Raw genomic sequence first — 17,285 nt, forward strand, 5'->3', positions numbered from 1 at the left:
ATATATAGATTATTGCGTGAAGAGAAGACAAGAAGAATACATGTATATAAAAAAAATTGTTGTTACGTTGTCTCTCTTTCTCTACATCATCTAACACTTTTGTTTAAAGAGAAAATCTTTATAAGTTTTTCAGATTTGCTTTGTATTGAAAACTTATTCTTTGTCTAAGAGTTATCAAATCCGTATCTTGTTTGAAAAACCTGGTTGGTTGTTTTGTAAATTCAGAAGTGAATTAAAACACTTGATTTTTAGCTCAGTTGAATTAAACAATTTAGTGAGTTGATTAGTTTTGAGATCAAGAATGGTTATAATACTCGTTGTAAACCAGAAGTGATAAAACTCATGTAATATTTGTTAAAAGTTAGTGGAACTTCTTAAAACATCTTAAGAGAGAATGTTGAAGCGAATCAGTATAAAAATACGTGTGCTATCAATGCAGAAATGAAGGATAAAGATAAAGGTGCAACAAAAAAACTACACTTTAATAAATACATATTTGTTAGAATTAATTATATTAAGCTTCTTTTGTTAAACCTGTTTAGACCCTAATATTATTGTATTGTTTTTACAGGAAGAAATATAAGAATTTAGACAACAGTATGTGCAATCCCAAGTATCCACTTAACAAAATCAAAGTTTCTACGTAGGTTTAATTGGTTCACATTTGTTTCCCATGCTCATTAGGATAGTTCTAAGTGGACATATTTTTGGTGCAATGTTGATTTTGGCAATGTGACACTCGTTGGAGAAATTACTATGCTACAACGAAAATGCAAATGAATCCAACATGGCCTTGCCAATCTATGTTTCGCTAAAGCGAGAAATGTTGATGTAAAGGACTAAGCGAAATGTGCTTGCTTAGGTGAACTTGTCTGGAGTTTATTTGTGAAAACATAGATGACCACTCATTTGTAGATAGGTGACTAGTTATTCAGCTGACCAATCTTTCATGGCCAAGTGCACACTTAGTGGTGGATAATGGACATATGTTGTAATAAATGAAACCCACACACACTAATGGCTACAACTATAAGAGTCAACAAAATTAGATATCTAGAAATGTGGTAATGAAGGAAGTCATTATTTAAAATAAGAAAAGATAATTATTATAGAAGTGAAAAAAATGTGGTAATCAAGAAAGTCATTATTTAAAATAAGAAAAGATAATTATCATAGAAGTGAAGAGTAGCACAATTGGTTAGAGTTCTTGGTGGTCATGTGTTTGATTCTTGTTCTGTGTATAATATATGTTTATTATTTTTATTATTTGTTTTATGCACATGTTTGATGTGTATTAATATTTATAATAATTGTTATGTATTGTCTGTTAAAGTATGATTGTGTTGTGTTTATTTAACTAAAATTTTAAGTATTTCTCTTAGGTTTTATCATAGGAAAACATAAAAAGAAGATACTTTTTGTAAGTACATTTTCGAGGATGTTTTTTTTTTCGGTGGGGAAAGTGAGATTCTAGAAATTTTAATAATTATGAAAAATATAAAAATGTGGTTAACTATTTTAAATAAAAAGAAAAAATAGTTTGTTATTTTTATTTAAAGGGTTTATTTTATTTTCTAAAAAAATAAGATTTCAAGAAAAATAATTCAAGTGAAAAAATCATTATTAGATATTGGTAGACATTTTAAAAGATATTCTTGGATATTGTTATATACTATACACATGTACAATTAAAAGATATCTTGAGATATTGTTACAAATTAAAAGATATGTTGAAATACTATTATATATAATTAGATATTATTGTTAGATAATAATAATAAAATAGAATGTATTATTTAGAGACTTATCATAATCAATTAGAATAAAGATATTAAGATAGAATATATTATCTAAGGACTTATCATAATTAATTAACTTAAAGATAATTTTATTTTATTATTATGATAAAAATAATGGGTTTTTATAAATATTTTGAAAATAAACCCAATTCGGTTAGATATGTCTCTTGTTAGATAGATTATTATTAGATATCTTAGATGGGTATCCTATCTTTATTTTATCTTTATCTTTTATCTTTAGTTAGTTTGTTATTACTTCTTATTAGTATTTTGTACTTAGCCCATATTTCCTCTATTATAAATAGACTACCCTATATATATTTAACACAAGGAAAATTAATTTTATACATAGGGGTTACTTTATTAGACATCTCTTATTTATATAGAAACTTTGATCATTAGAAAGAAAAAAGATAAAAATTTTGAGAATGAAAGTGAAAGTTTGATCGAGTAAAGATTTGTGAAAGTTGAGAAGAGTTGTTGAAGGGACATTGTTTATAATAGGAAAAAGTTTTACTAAGAAACCAAGGTAGGAAGAACTTATTGCATAAATATAAAAAATAAAAAAGAATGTGATGATTAAAAATAAAGAATGCATAATATTATAATACAAAAATTTATTAGGCATTCATTAACGAAAAAAAAAGAAGAGATAGGAGAAAAAATGAAAAAATATTTTATTTTTCTCTTTCAAATGAAAGGTATGTAAGAACTCAAAAACATAGGCATAAATTGATGAGTGGATGCTGAGATGACGAACGAACGCTCGTCCACCAGCGAACGAACGCTCGTCCATCAGCGAACGAACGCTCGTCCATCAGCGAACGAACGCTCGTCGACCACCGAACGAACGGTCGTCCAGTGTGGAACGAACGGTCGTCCAGCAGTAAGAGGTCGACGAGCGTTCGTTCTCTGGTGGACGAGCGTTCGTTCGCTGGTGGACGAGCGTTCGTTCGTCATCTCAGTATCCACTCATCAATTTTTTTAATGCCGTCCAGTCAACTTAACGGAAAGGACTCAATTGATATCAATTTTCAAAATTAGGGACCATTTTAATACACTTTAAAAAACGAGAACCCAATTGAGACAATAAGATGTCGAAAATGATTAAACCTTATAAACATGTTTATAGAAGTTAGGACATAATAAGGTTCATCATAATACCACTTAAAAATGTAATGACACGTGTTATACTTATTATGGCGACAGTTTGTCGCATTGAATTGAGAAATTAGCGAATGTGATTATGGTTTGACTTTTGGTCACGAGATCCAAAGGTCAAATTTCGAGTTTACGCTGCCATCAAGGAAAACTATCGATATTTGAATTTGGAGAAGAAGGTCGATTTGAATGTAATGAGTCCCAAAGACGGAGCATTTTGGAAGGCTCAACAAAGTCTTGTGAGACTTTTGAAGCAGTGTTCGAGCATGAAGCAGTTGAAGGAGATGCAGGGTCGTGTAGTCCAGAGTGGCTTCCATAAGACGCCGCTTGTGGTGGGAAAGATCATTGAGTTTTGCGCGGTTTCAGGCCATGGAGATATTAATTACGCTGTCAGGGTTTTTGAAAGAATCGATAAACCCGATGCGTTTATGTTGAACACCATGATCAGGGGCTTTGGGATGACTGGCCAACCAGAGAAGGCCATTATCTTGTTCAGGAGAATGCTGCTGGGAGAATTTGATGTGGTAGCAGTTGACACTTTTACATTCTCTTTCATTCTTAAAATCATTGGCGGATTGAGATCAGTCACACTGGGAAAGCAACTGCATTGCAACATCCTTAAACTTGGACTCCAAACTCATACTTACGTCAGAAATTCTCTGATTCACATGTACGGTATGGCGAAGGACATAGAAACCGCTCACCACCTGTTCGAGGAAATTCCAAATGCAGATTTAGTGGCTTGGAACTCTATCATAAATTGTCACGTGCATTGTGGGAACTATAAGCCGGCTCTCCATCTGTTTGCTAAAATGCTGCGGAGTGGCCTGCAACCGGATCACGCCACTCTGGTAGTGACCCTCTCAGCGTGTGGTGCAATAGGAGCCCTCGATTTTGGGAGGCGAATCCATTATTCTCTTGTACAAAAGCATACAAACCTTTGTGAGAATATATCGGTCTCCAATTCCCTAATTGACATGTATGCAAAGTGTGGAGCAGTGGAAGAAGCCTACCACATATTTAGCAGCATGAAAATGAAGAATGTGATTTCATGGAATGTCATGATTCTCGGTCTTGCGTCGCATGGTAACGGAGAGGAAGCATTAGCGCTTTTCACAAAGATGTTACAACAGAATGTGGAGAGGCCGAATGATGTTACCTTCTTGGGGGTTCTAAGTGCTTGTAGCCATGGAGGATTGATTGATGAAGGTAGACAATGTATTGATATTATGGACAGATATTATAACATCCAACCCACAATAAAGCACTATGGGTGCATGGTGGACCTTTTGGGCCGAGCTGGTTTAGTTGATGATGCATACAATTTGATAAAGAACATGCCAGTGGAGTGCAATGCAATTGTATGGAGGACTTTGTTAGCTGCGTGTCGACTTCATGGAAATGTTCAACTGGGTGAGAAGATAAGGAACCATCTGTTGGAATTGGAACCTGATGATCATAGCAGTGATTATGTTCTTCTTGCAAACGTGTATGCTAGCACCGGTCAATGGAATGAAATGTCCAAAGAAAGAATATTAATGCAGAAAAGGCGAATTCAGAAACCACAGCCTGGAAATAGCTTCATCGGAATTCCTGGATTGGCGTTGGAGAAAGAGACTATTGAAACATTGTTATAAAACTGACATTAACACTTGAAACCATCGATTGAAGGTTTGACCTGAGTCAATGAAGCTTTCACTAGATAAATGGTAGAATTTGAGGATAGTGTGCCTAAAGGTTGTATCCTCTTCATTAACCAATGTATCTTAAACAAAATGAAGCCAACACGTCAAGATTGTATCCTCCTCATTAGCCAATGTCTCCTAAACAAATTCAAGCCAACATGTGATGAGAGGTTCATTTGGTCGGACAAAACTGATAGGTAAGAGAATTTTTAGGAACCTGCAAAATCTTCAGTGACATTTTAATGTAGATTTTTAGGAACCTGCAAAATCTTAAGTGACATTTTAAGTGAAATATTTAGGAACATACAAAATCTTAAGGAATCTGCATGATTATTTTAATGTAGATTATGAGTGGAAATAATGACTCTCTGAATTTAGACCGTTTACATGTTAAAGACATTGAATGAAATAATTAACCTCTTATTATTGCTTGTATATTTAGTTTGATCTGAATTGATAAATATAATGTCTCTGTAGTCTTATTTTGTTACCGCTATTAGTGCAACTTGTAATGAAATCTTAAATCAAAAGAAAGTTCTGTCATATGTACTTTTGTGATATTTTTCTACAAAAAGCTATTGTGACTCTAATTGATATTGAAGAGTTATTTTATGAGCTGTAGTTTAGAAGGATAAAGACTAAAGACATTACTTATAATTGGTCATGGATGCTGATTTTATCAACACGAATTTTCTTTTAAAATAGCTTGAAATATAATGAAAGACGATTGATGTAGGAGTGTCCCAATCAAGAACATGCATATGGCATTTGTGCTGAGGTCTTAAGTGTTGTTTATGCTGCCATTCAAGAGGCTGGTTGGTGACCAAGGATTAAGCATGGGAGAGGTTTCCAAGGTTATAAACCTTCCAGGTACAGACTAATGCATATAGAGTTTTTCATTTATTTAAACTTGAGATTGTTTATTTTTCTTTGGCTGTCTTACAGGAGCTGAGGTAGATGGCTTGATTGTTGAAGCTCTTCTAGCATTTGGGCAAACGTTAAAACGTTCCCAATCTAAAGCAACTATTTCCCCCTTCTACTCAAACGGTGGGTTGAGATCCAAAATCATGTTCAAACACAGCCCATATACGAAACCATTATTTTACGCAACTTGTGATGTGTGGATCAAAATTAATTTAAACGAGGGAACTAGGATTTAGGGTGTGTGATCTATGTCCAGAGTCAATGTAAACACCTGAACTAGAATATTTCTGAACTTTAGAAGCTGCAGCTATTACAGGGCTCTATTGTATGCTTCTTTGTGCACTGATAGATTGGTTATTTATAAATTTCCCGAGTGGAAGCTATGATATATCGTGTGCCTTTACGGAATTTTTTGTTTCTTTTTTAGTTTTGTTGAATGTAGTATATATATTAGACGATCAGAGAATATATTTTTATTCTTCTAAAGAATCATATTACGTATTTATGCAGAATTAAAATACTGATTATGCTATTATATTGGTAGTTTGTACCATCAATCTCCTATTAAAATTGAATGTGAGTGATCTAATTGGTGGGTTATACGACCTGGTAATCACTAAGAGATGAATTCAATAAAACATTTTAGGTGAAAATCATAGAAATGTGTACCCGTGATATTTGAAATCGGTTAAGGAAAATACAAATTTAGTGGATAAATAATGTTGGTTAAGAAATAGGAGATAAAAAAAATTAATTTAGGACTTATAAAATGCAACTCTCACTTTGGACAAATTCACTCAATTACGAAGCTCTGTCTAGAAATCCTGAAAAATCATACCAAGGAACTTTTGACTGGATTGTTTTGGTGTTCACCATGGAACTCAGTGAAACATTTTCCTCACACCTTTCCTTTTATTGAAAAACCTAATGTAATTTGTAAGAAATCCCACTTCAAGCCTCATAATTAACAATGATTGATCATCTTCTTCTATTTTCTTGGAAACCTCTTTGCAGTAGCTTGACTTTGGATCCGTTTCCCTATCATCCACCATGTAATTGCTATATTGATGATACCCAAATGTAGCATTAACCATGTCACACCTCGGATTATTAGTATAAATTCTTTCATTATCTTCTTACAGTATCACATCGGTTTCATTTGTCACATTTACTCATTTTCTCTCCCTATGTAGAAGCCATACTGTATAACCCTTTTGAAGAAGTTTAACAACCAAGTGCTCATAATATTTCACACACTGTCGTTTGTCAAAGTTCTATTTCTCACATGAACGTATTATCTTTTCTCTCACACCACTATTAGCAAAATGTAAAGTTCAAAAATTTCTTCAAGCCTTCCATATATTGAGGTGTATTTCTATGCATGTCAAGATTTATCCATTGAAATAGGGTCTGTGCAATCCAAGATAATAATTTATACATCATTTCAATATAACAATGACATGCATAACAAAGGAGAAAAATGAATCCTCCTATTATATCTAAAGTAGAAATAACAGAACGAGCTCAGCTAGCTCAAAAAAGAAATAAAGGTATCTTGGTGACAAGAAATTGAAAGACGTTCGGTTTTCCACCCACAACCGCTAGTATTGACAATCTCAACACTAGAAAACAATCTTATTATGCCAACACCAACATAGTACACTATTACAACCAAGGGAAAATGTCTTCCATCACACAGGATGTCACTAATCCTCCTATCTAGCCTCTTCAATTTACAAAATGTACTACCCTTTAAAAGACACCTCCCAACTTATATATAGTATTCCCACTAAGGGAGCCCAACCACCCCAATCACCTAACAACCTGAGGTTGTCGTGGAAATGTATGCTTGTGACGATAAGGCAGGTTGTTGTGGAGTCGTCTCGCTGTATCTAGTAAATTTAGCGATCATTCTTTCGGTCGTAGACGTAGGAAAGAGATTTTCTTCGACTGTGATGCGAAAAGAGGATGGGTTCGAGTTATGATAATTCTTTCGATCATGGATGTAGGAATTTCTCTTCGGCCGTGGATAGGGGAAGAGGATGGGTTCAAATAACTCTTTCGGTCGTGGATGCGGAAAAGATATTCTCATCGGTCATGGATGTAGAAAGATGATGGGTTCAAGTTCTGATAATTATTTTAGTCGTGCGATGCGTGAAAGAAGTTCTTTTTGGTTATGCGATGTAGAAAAAGGATAATTCTCTTTGGCTATGTGATGTAGGAAGATGATAGGTCTGGTGTTGGATGGCAGGACAACTCGAATTGCTTGGTTTTGATGAACAGGTGTATGGTAGGGTATAGGGGTTAGACCACCACTGGTTTGTGATAATGACATGTAACCATGTTATTGTTATGTTTAATATTGTGATGAATGTTTAGCATGTGTTTTGTTATTTTACTTATGATAAGAAAAGAAGGTGGTAAAAAGATGAGGTGGGAAATCAAAATGTAAAATTGTTAACACTAATAGAGATTTGATGCGTATTTCTTACCGGAGGTTAACATCTATTAATAAATCTATGTTAAAATTAATTTTTTAGTAAATTGTAAAAATGTATAAATATTTCAATAATTGTATTATTATTATTTTGTCGATATATATTTTACATTACAATAAAATAAAAACATCAAAATTAGAAATCAAAATATAAATTTCTTTCATTTTTTTAATATATGTTTTTATATTATAGAAACAAATAATTTAATTAAAAAAATTAAATAACAAATAAAATAAAACACTATAAGACAGTTAATTTGATATTTTAAGGACAGTTATATTTCGTATCATAATAAAATAATAATTAAAAATATTAAATTACTAATATTTTTTTATTTTTTATCCCAATATATTTTCTTTTGCAATATCTTTTTTATTTATTAAAATTTTATAAGCATCCCGACATATCATATGTGAAAATGATAATATTAAAAAAAGAAAATAATAAAAACAAAACATAAACTATTTCTTTTCAAGTAATAGTAGGATTGTAGGGTTAGGAGTGAATTTCATCTTTTCCAAAGTACGAAAGTGAAGAAAAGAATGAGCATCGTCCTTTCTATACTTGCCCTCTTATCAAGGAAATGCCAAAGCACATATACCTCCCTACACAAAAGTATGGAAAACAACACCAAGCTGCATACATGTAAAATACAAAAATATAAGAAAACTCAGAAGAGAATTTTAAAAACAATAATAATTAAAAGTTGAACATTCTAACAATCATATATATAAAGTTAGCCATTTCAAATTCCATGTCTAAGGAAAAGGGTTCATTGTTTAGTGTAATTCAGCCACTCTCTTCTTCTTCCCTTATGCATGTCCTGGGTTTCTCAAACTATTTGTTTTCAGTTGAAAGCTGCTGCTGCTGCACTTTGGTAGTTTTGGCTCACTTTTCTGCAAGATATTCTACAAGTAAGTGCTCCACAACATGCATTGGATCTCTTATTGTTCTTCTCACTGAATTTGCATGCTTGTTTTCTTTTATTTTTATGACTTCAGTAGTAAAGAATACAAGTATTTCGAATTTGAAGTTTGAAGAGTTTTGATTGCTTTGATGTTATATCTGTTTTATGATGAAACATCTTCTTCTCTCTGCATGTTAGTTTGAAGTTTTACTTCAATCAAAAATAAAGTCAATTTATAAAGTCAATCTATAATATATAAGTGAATGTAAATCTTATTTATCAATTTATAATATACAAGTGAATATAAACTTTATTTTACAAGTTAATTTTGTAAGATTGAATTAGAATTAAAGTAAATTTAAAGTCTCGGATTAGTAATTACTTAATGACATATTTCATACACCATCACGCATAAAAGTCCAAAGACTTTGGAACTTTGTGTTATATGGGATTTAACATAATCATCATACATGATGTTGGAATTGTTGAGATTGACAATAACAGATAGACATAATGTGTCTCTATTTTTATATTTTTTTTATTTTTTAATCCAATATAATAGGTCTTTCTGAAAATGATAATTGCATTGAAACTAAACACGATCAAGAACGGATTTCCAATTTTGGCTTGTATTTCGAAGATTAGAAATATAATACCATTCGATGATTATGTAGTGATGAATTTTGTCTCCATTTTTTAGTATTTATAATTCTTCAAATCCAGTATACAAGCGAAGAATTATTGGCAGCCTACATTCTCTTCTTGAAACTAACATGTTATAACAAGTGGCGTTTCCTGTAGAGCAATCGATGCATTGAAAATAATAGTTTCTGAAAAATATGAAAAACGTTCGTAGACATGATATATCATTTATATGTGGACTATAGAAATGCTCAGTATAATGATCTTGTTGGGATACACTGAAAATGGTATATATATATATATATATATATATATATATATATATATATATATATATATATATATATATATATATATATATATCAACTTTTAAAGTATTTGAAATCAGGATTTAGGTTATATTTAAAGCCATTTTCTACAATTTTACTCTTCTAAATCTTAGACAAATCTCTAACAGGGAAAATGTTCGAATAAATTGTCATTAGTATTATTGAAATGTCAAATAATATGTCAACTCCATGCAAAGAAAAACTGACTCTAAGTTGCCCAAGTCAAAGGTTGTTTACTTATAACCACATTCTTTGTGAATTACTAAATCAATCCTAACATTGTTTTTCTTCAATTTTCTTCGTTCTTTTTTTCAACCAAGTAGCTTATGTATATATTGTGCAAAACTAATATTGTGAAGGAAATGTAATCTCTGTATATACTTTTTTTTACAAGGTAATCTCTCATTGAACAGAAAAATGTTAATCATGTTTTTCTTAAAAATTAAGGAATTGTGCACTTATTTTTCATTCACAACGAAATTTCAGGTAAACTAATCAATTGACACAATGTGCAAGACAATTCGAATGCATGGATTCCCAGCTACAGTGTCAGCTGAAGAGGTGAGGAAATTTTTGGAACAAAATACAGGCCCTAAAACTGTTCATGCTGTAGAGGTTGAGCAGTTCAAAGAAGAAGATCCTACCACACAAGTTAATGTTAAATTTACAGATAAAAAAAGTGTTGAAACAATCTTGCTCTTAGTTACTCAACACCTATCATACGGTGTCCATGTTTTAAATGCTACAGAAATAGAACGTGACCTTTTGCCAAAGCAGAGAAACTTTTCTCACAGCATGGATGACATAGCAGTGCACTTTGGATGTCAAACATCCAAAAACAAACTCAGTGTACTCTGGGAACATCCAAGTGCTTCAATCAAATTCGGTTCCAGACTGAGAAAGATGTATATATTTTTCCATTATTTGTCAGTGGATTATAAGCTGCAGATTTCTTCTGAGAGTGTGTCACGAATTGAGCTGCATCACTCAGATGATTTAACCAAGAAGCTTCTCCTTTTCCAGGTTAGTTTTCTACATTGGTATTGTTCAATCCCTTCTTTTGAGTCCAAATCCTTGTGAAAAGATTCAAGAAACAGTCATAGCTTCATATATTCTTTCAAGTATCCTATCAACTAAGGTTGGCAAATACATCCATATATCACCCTTTTGGGAGGTCTCAAATTGATTAACTCAATCAACTTATATATATTTATTAGACAATTTTTGGTAAATATCAACTCGTTCTATAAGATGAAATTTGACCTCATAGTAAAGCTTATAGCTCATCTGGATAATTGCTTGTTGTAGCATGCATATGTGAAGGGGTATTGGACAACTTCAGTTATTGTCAATTGATTTTGAGATGAAATCTGACATCACTGGTTTCAGCTTTGACTAATTATCCTCACATTAAATATATTCTATTTGAACAAGTGCAACTTCTGCATAAAATAGTGCTACAGAATTATCATAAAAGTGTAGAAAATGCTTTCTGATATAGTTCTTTTCCACAGCATCATGTCAAAACTTCAGGACTTATCTATTTTACTTTAATATGAACCTTGTTCTGGTAGCTGAAGCTTGACTATTAGAATATGATAAAACTAAATATTTTGGTCGACTTGATAACTACAAAGAGGAAATCTTATTATTCCACTTTCTCTTCCAATTGTTAGTTACGCAACGCTCCTCTGATCTATGAGAAAAATGTATCCAAAAGCAAATATTTTAAGGAGGCTTGTGACAACCATTGGTTTCGAGGAGTAGATTTTACCCCATCATGCAGCATTGGACAATCTTCTACTTTATGTTTTGAGCTTCCAAAAAGTGTTGAAGTTCCAAACTTCAATCAGCACTATCGTAATTATAATGAAGTTGATGACAGTGTCTTTACTCTTGAGAGAAGACACCTTGGTTTCTCTTCTTACTTCAATTTTGTCCCCATTGTTCCTGAAGGCTTCAACTTGCCTTACAAAATTTTGTTCAAAATCAACTCACTAATTCAGCACGGTTGTCTTCCTGTTCTGGCAATTGACGACAACTTTTTTCAACTGGTTGACCCTGGAAAAGTAAAGCTTGAATATATAGAAAGTGCCCTGCATACATTAGATCAAATAAAAGCATGCTGCTATGAACCTGCGCAATGGTTGGAGAAACAATATAAGAAATACTCAGAAAATAGTGCACTTCCAGTATCTAGTGCTATTTCATTGGATGATGGGTTGGTCTATGTGCATAGAGTACAAGTAACTCCATCCAAAATATATTTCTGTGGTCCTGAAGTGAACCTTTCTAACCGGGTTTTGCGCAACTATTCTGAAGACACTGATAACTTTCTTCGTGTTTCTTTCCTTGATGAAGACATGGATAAACTTCATTCATCAGATTTGGTTGCAGACATGGACAGAGAAACAAAGCTTCATGAGAGGGTGCTGGCAACACTTAAAAATGGCATAGAAATTGGTGATAAGAAATTTGAGTTTCTTGCCTTCTCACCAAGTCAGTTGCGGGATAACTCTGTGTGGATGGTTGCATCAAGAACTGGACTTACTGCATCTGATATAAGAAAGTGGATGGGAGAGTTTCATGAAATTAGAAATGTGGCCAAATATGCAGCAAGGCTGGGGCAATCATTCAGTTCTTCCAGGGAAACAGTGAGCGTTGGCAGACATGAAATTAAAATTATTCCTGATATAGAATTTAGAAGGGGTGAAACCAAATACTGTTTCTCTGATGGAATTGGGAAGATATCTTATGAATTAGCTCAAGAAGTGGCTGAGAAATGTGGTTGTGGGGATAATACTCCATCTGCATTTCAAATCAGATATGGAGGGTACAAAGGTGTTGTTGCTGTTGATCCTACCTCATCAACTAAACTGTCCTTAAGAAAGAGCATGTGCAAGTACAAGTCAGAAAACACAAAATTAGATGTTTTGGCATGGAGCAAATACAAACCTTGTTACCTTAATCGTCAAATAATAGCCCTCTTGTCCACCCTGGGGGTCCAGGACCGAGTCTTCAGAAAGAAACAAAGAGAGGTCCTTAATCAACTTAAAATGCTATCAAGAAGTCCCTTGATGGTATTAGATTATATGTCCACAGGAGAGATTGCAAAGGTTTTAAAGGAAATGCTCATTTGTGGCTTTCATCCAATTAAGGAACCATTTCTCTCCATGATGTTGCAAACATTATATGCATCAAAATTACAGGAATTGCAGCTCAAAACTAGGATACTTGTTAAGAAGGGAAGAGCATTGTTAGGATGCTTGGATGAAACTAGAACTCTAAAATATGGAGAGGTATTCGTGCAGATAGCTCACCAAAGAAATAAGCAAAATCTTGCTATGTCCTCTCTTTCTTCTAACAGAAATGCATCCAACAAAAGCAAACATATTGTTAAGGGAAAGGTAGTAGTTGCCAAAAACCCTTGTCTGCACCCGGGAGATGTGAGAGTTTTAAGAGCAGTGGATGTACCTTCTCTGCATCATATGGTGGACTGTGTTGTTTTTCCACAGAAGGGGAGAAGGTGTGACTTCCATTTTACTATTTCCTATTCCCAGAACAGCACACACATGAAGATATTGATTCAACTGCATACTCTTTTCAGATTAACATTTCACACATAGCATTTCAGCTCAATCATTTATTTTTAATGTAACGTAGCATAACGTACCTAAATTTCAGATAACATAGTATAGCTTTAGCATATAAAGCAAATCATGTGCATGAAATTAAACTATCTCAAGCTCAAATTCTTAAGGGTGGTGGAATGGTTTTCAATGAATATTTGTGATTAAATGGAAAGGGATTTATATAATAAAAGAAATCAACAACATTCTTTTGGATTTTCGTTTCATTCTTGTTCCAGGATTCCAATAATAGTTTACCTATTCATTGGCTACCAAGTCTTCCCTTCAGCCACTACCATGGCAAATTGATGGAAGAGATTACATTTTCAATGTGTATGGTGTTTTCTGATTTCATTTATTTTTTTTCATGTAGACCACATCCTAATGAATGTTCTGGAAGTGACTTGGATGGAGATGTCTACTTTGTCAGTTGGGACCCTGATCTTATTCCTCCTCGTCAGGAAAATCCCATGGATCATGCAGCATCACCAGCTGTGAATGTGGATCATGATGTTACATTACAGGTAATGATTTAACAGATGTATAATTGATAGAAGGGAAGGGATCAAGTACACAGCAAAGATAAATTCTTACCTCGTATATGAAAAACAAAGATTGTCTCTCATATAAGATAACTCCATCCAGTAGTTAGGTTAATGAATGCTGTATTTAGCAGTTGGGGATCGTTCTAACAAACTATGAATAAGGGATAGAGAAAATATATGAAGAAATGGAAAAACCTTAATTAAAATGTCTTTATTATCAGTGTTCTTACAAAATTTTACATATCTGCAAAGGTAATTGACTTTGGATCAATGAATGATGCTCAGCACAAAGCAATGTTTTCAAAAAGTATAGGCATTGCTAGCCAAATCAGAATAAGTATAGGCATTGTTCCTTTCAGAAATTGTTGTTACATATCTTGTTTTATGCTTAATCTAAATCATCCTATAGTCACTACTCAATGGTTATTGTTGGCAAGGACATAGTTCTTTGGCTTCCATTTCTATATTTAAGTATGGATAAAGTCCTGAAGATGCTAAATTAAAATAGATTGTAAAATTGGTCCTGAAAAGTAAAAATGTGTGGAAAATGATGAATCTATGAGAACATATAGCAGAACTACTTTAGACAACGAGTGAAACAGACCTCCACAATGTACCCACTCTATATCTGACTCTTGATTTCTGCTTGTAAAAATTAAACACAATCTGTGAGCTTTTTCTTGTAGTTTAATTTGTTGGCAATGACATCACTATCTGGCTACAGGAAGTTCAGGAGTATTTTGCTCACTACATAGTTAAAGACAGGTTGGGCATTGTTGCAAGTGCACACATGGTGTTTGCTGATAAGGATCCTCAAAAGGCAATGAGCCCTGCATGTATTGAGCTTGCAAAGCTACACTCAGTTGCCGTTGATTTTGCAAAATCTGGTGTGCCAGCAGAAATTCCACAACATCTACGCGTGGAAGAGTATCCAGATTTCATGGAAAAGGCAGACAGACCAAGTTACCAATCAAATAGCATAATAGGAAAGCTGTATCGTGAGGTGAAGAATGTTGCACAGCACAAGAGTCTCAGCAAACCCTTCACAAGAAGAGTGGCAAGGCAATCATACGACCGTGACATGGAGATTGATGGCTTTGAGAAGTACACAGCTAGTGCCAGTGAATACAAGAATATGTATGACTTCAAGTTGGGGAACCTAATGGATTACTATGGCATAGAAACAGAAGCAGAAATTATCAGTGGCAATATATTGAAAATGCCAAAATCATTCAGTGAAAGAAAGGACTTGGAAGGAATTAATCATGCTGTGATGTCTCTAAGAAAGGAAGCTAGAAGCTGGTTCAATGTGATGATAAAAAACAAGTCATCAAATTCTCAAGCTGATGATGATGCCTATGCAATAGCATCAGCTTGGTACCATGTTACATATCATCCTAGGTATTGGGGATCCTACAATCAAGGGCTAAACAGGGATCATTTCCTCAGTTTCCCATGGTGTGTGCATGACACTCTTATGCAGATAAAGAAGGACAAAATCAGACAGAGAACTTTTACCATGAATCACTGGAAATTACTGAAACTGATTCCACTATTACTGCTTTTCTTCCTTTTGTGGATAATAGTGCCTTATCTAAGGACTTGAATATGTAGCTCAAAGATATTCATTTACTTAATGTATATTTCTTCTTAAAGGGTGTGATCATCTAAGAGCATATAATGATATGGCATGCTATATTTTACAACCTATCATATCATGAGCTTGTTAAAACAAAGTTAAAGATATATTATCAAAATATGTTTTAGGGATATATTGTTAAGACATGATCTAATACTATAAGAGAATAATAAGCTAGTTATCAAAGAATGAAAGATTATAACTACTTATTTGAGAGAATATTCTAATCGATCAAACAAAGCAGCAAGTATAAAAAAAGACAGAAGATATACATCAAAATGATGAAAGAGATTTAATACGAAAAAAATATGAGAGATATAATACTAACAAGAAAGATACAGAAGAACAAGTACATGATAAGATGGTTGATGTAGTTCCTTCTTGTGGACGAACTGGATAATTGATTTCCATGGAGGAAAAGGCCGTGATTTGTACAAAAATGGAGAGGAGATGAAGAAATGCTTCACTTTCTAATAGGTTCTAAGAGAAGCCAAGTTTCTACAAGCAATTATCAATATGAACACAAATTTCATCTTATAGAACGAATTGATATTTAGAAAAATTGTCTAATATATCTCTCTCTCTACCTCTCCCCCTCTCTAATGTGAACTCCATTTGTACAAGGACTACTTAGGATATTTAGGGATAGGGTTAGAACCTTGAAGGAAATTTGAAAAATTGAGAAGGTGAGTTGAACAGTATTTTAGAAATATCGATATCTCGAGCTATATAACTTTAATTGAAGTGATTCTGAAACGAGGTGAAAGTTCACATTCTGGACTTCCATTTAGGCTCAAGAATCACTTAATTTGGGTGAGTAGGATGAGAGATATGACCACGAGATAATTAAGACAAAAGTGAGTTTATGAATTCGAGTGAAGGAAGAAGAGGTAAATATGAAAGGTGAAAGGAAATAATCACTTTTTTCAAGAGAGACAATACACAAAGGATGGGAAAGTCCTTTAATACAACCAAAGAATTTTTGCATCACTTAAGAACTTAGAGAATCACTCTCACTAAGATAGAAAAAAGATAATCTCTAATATTTTTGAATAAAACTTAACTTGTTCCTTCAAATGGTTCAGCTAGAAGCTTTAACCATAAAAATTACAAAAAAATTCATTAATTGTAGTTACATTCCACTTAAGCTAATAATAAATGATCACACTACTTAATGGCTGATTGTAATTGAAATTGTGGTAACCAAAAATCACCCAAAAGTGCTTCTTGTCCTCCCTTCCAATGGCTGATTGTAATTGAAATTGTGGTAACCAAAAATCACCCAAAAGTGCTTCTTGTCCTCCCTTCCCCCACTTCATTCATTTTTTATATATAAAAATTAATACATAAATAAAAATATTATTTTTAATTATTGTATATTTAGCCCTTCAAATATTTATACACTTATAAATAAAGTTTTGGCTCCACCAAATATTTTTGAAGATTCACCATTAAAAATAATGAACTTCCTTCTTACTCTATCACTACTCACCTTATTACAATCATTATCGCTATCACTACCTTTGT

At 33.2% G+C, this 17,285-nt stretch overlaps 2 protein-coding genes across 2 annotated transcripts; both read left to right on the forward strand.

Annotated features, from left to right (window-relative positions):
- Positions 1 to 3,084: 3,084 nt before the first annotated feature.
- Positions 3,085 to 5,957, forward strand: LOC108335459 (pentatricopeptide repeat-containing protein At1g59720, chloroplastic/mitochondrial). Its single transcript, XM_017571480.2, has 3 exons — positions 3,085 to 4,842; positions 5,382 to 5,515; positions 5,591 to 5,957. Exon 1 carries the CDS (start codon positions 3,155 to 3,157, stop codon positions 4,595 to 4,597), a length of 1,443 nt encoding a protein of 480 aa, XP_017426969.1. The 5' UTR covers positions 3,085 to 3,154; the 3' UTR covers positions 4,598 to 4,842; positions 5,382 to 5,515; positions 5,591 to 5,957.
- A 2,884-nt stretch (positions 5,958 to 8,841) lies between these two features.
- Positions 8,842 to 15,860, forward strand: LOC108335362 (probable RNA-dependent RNA polymerase 1). Its single transcript, XM_017571371.2, has 5 exons — positions 8,842 to 8,981; positions 10,432 to 10,968; positions 11,622 to 13,471; positions 13,948 to 14,098; positions 14,844 to 15,860. Exons 2-5 carry the CDS (start codon positions 10,453 to 10,455, stop codon positions 15,723 to 15,725), a joined length of 3,399 nt encoding a protein of 1,132 aa, XP_017426860.1. The 5' UTR covers positions 8,842 to 8,981; positions 10,432 to 10,452; the 3' UTR covers positions 15,726 to 15,860.
- The last annotated feature ends 1,425 nt before the right edge of the window (positions 15,861 to 17,285 follow it).

Source organism: Vigna angularis, chromosome 10 (assembly GCF_016808095.1).
Source record: "Vigna angularis cultivar LongXiaoDou No.4 chromosome 10, ASM1680809v1, whole genome shotgun sequence".
NCBI classification, from domain to species: domain Eukaryota; kingdom Viridiplantae; phylum Streptophyta; class Magnoliopsida; order Fabales; family Fabaceae; genus Vigna; species Vigna angularis.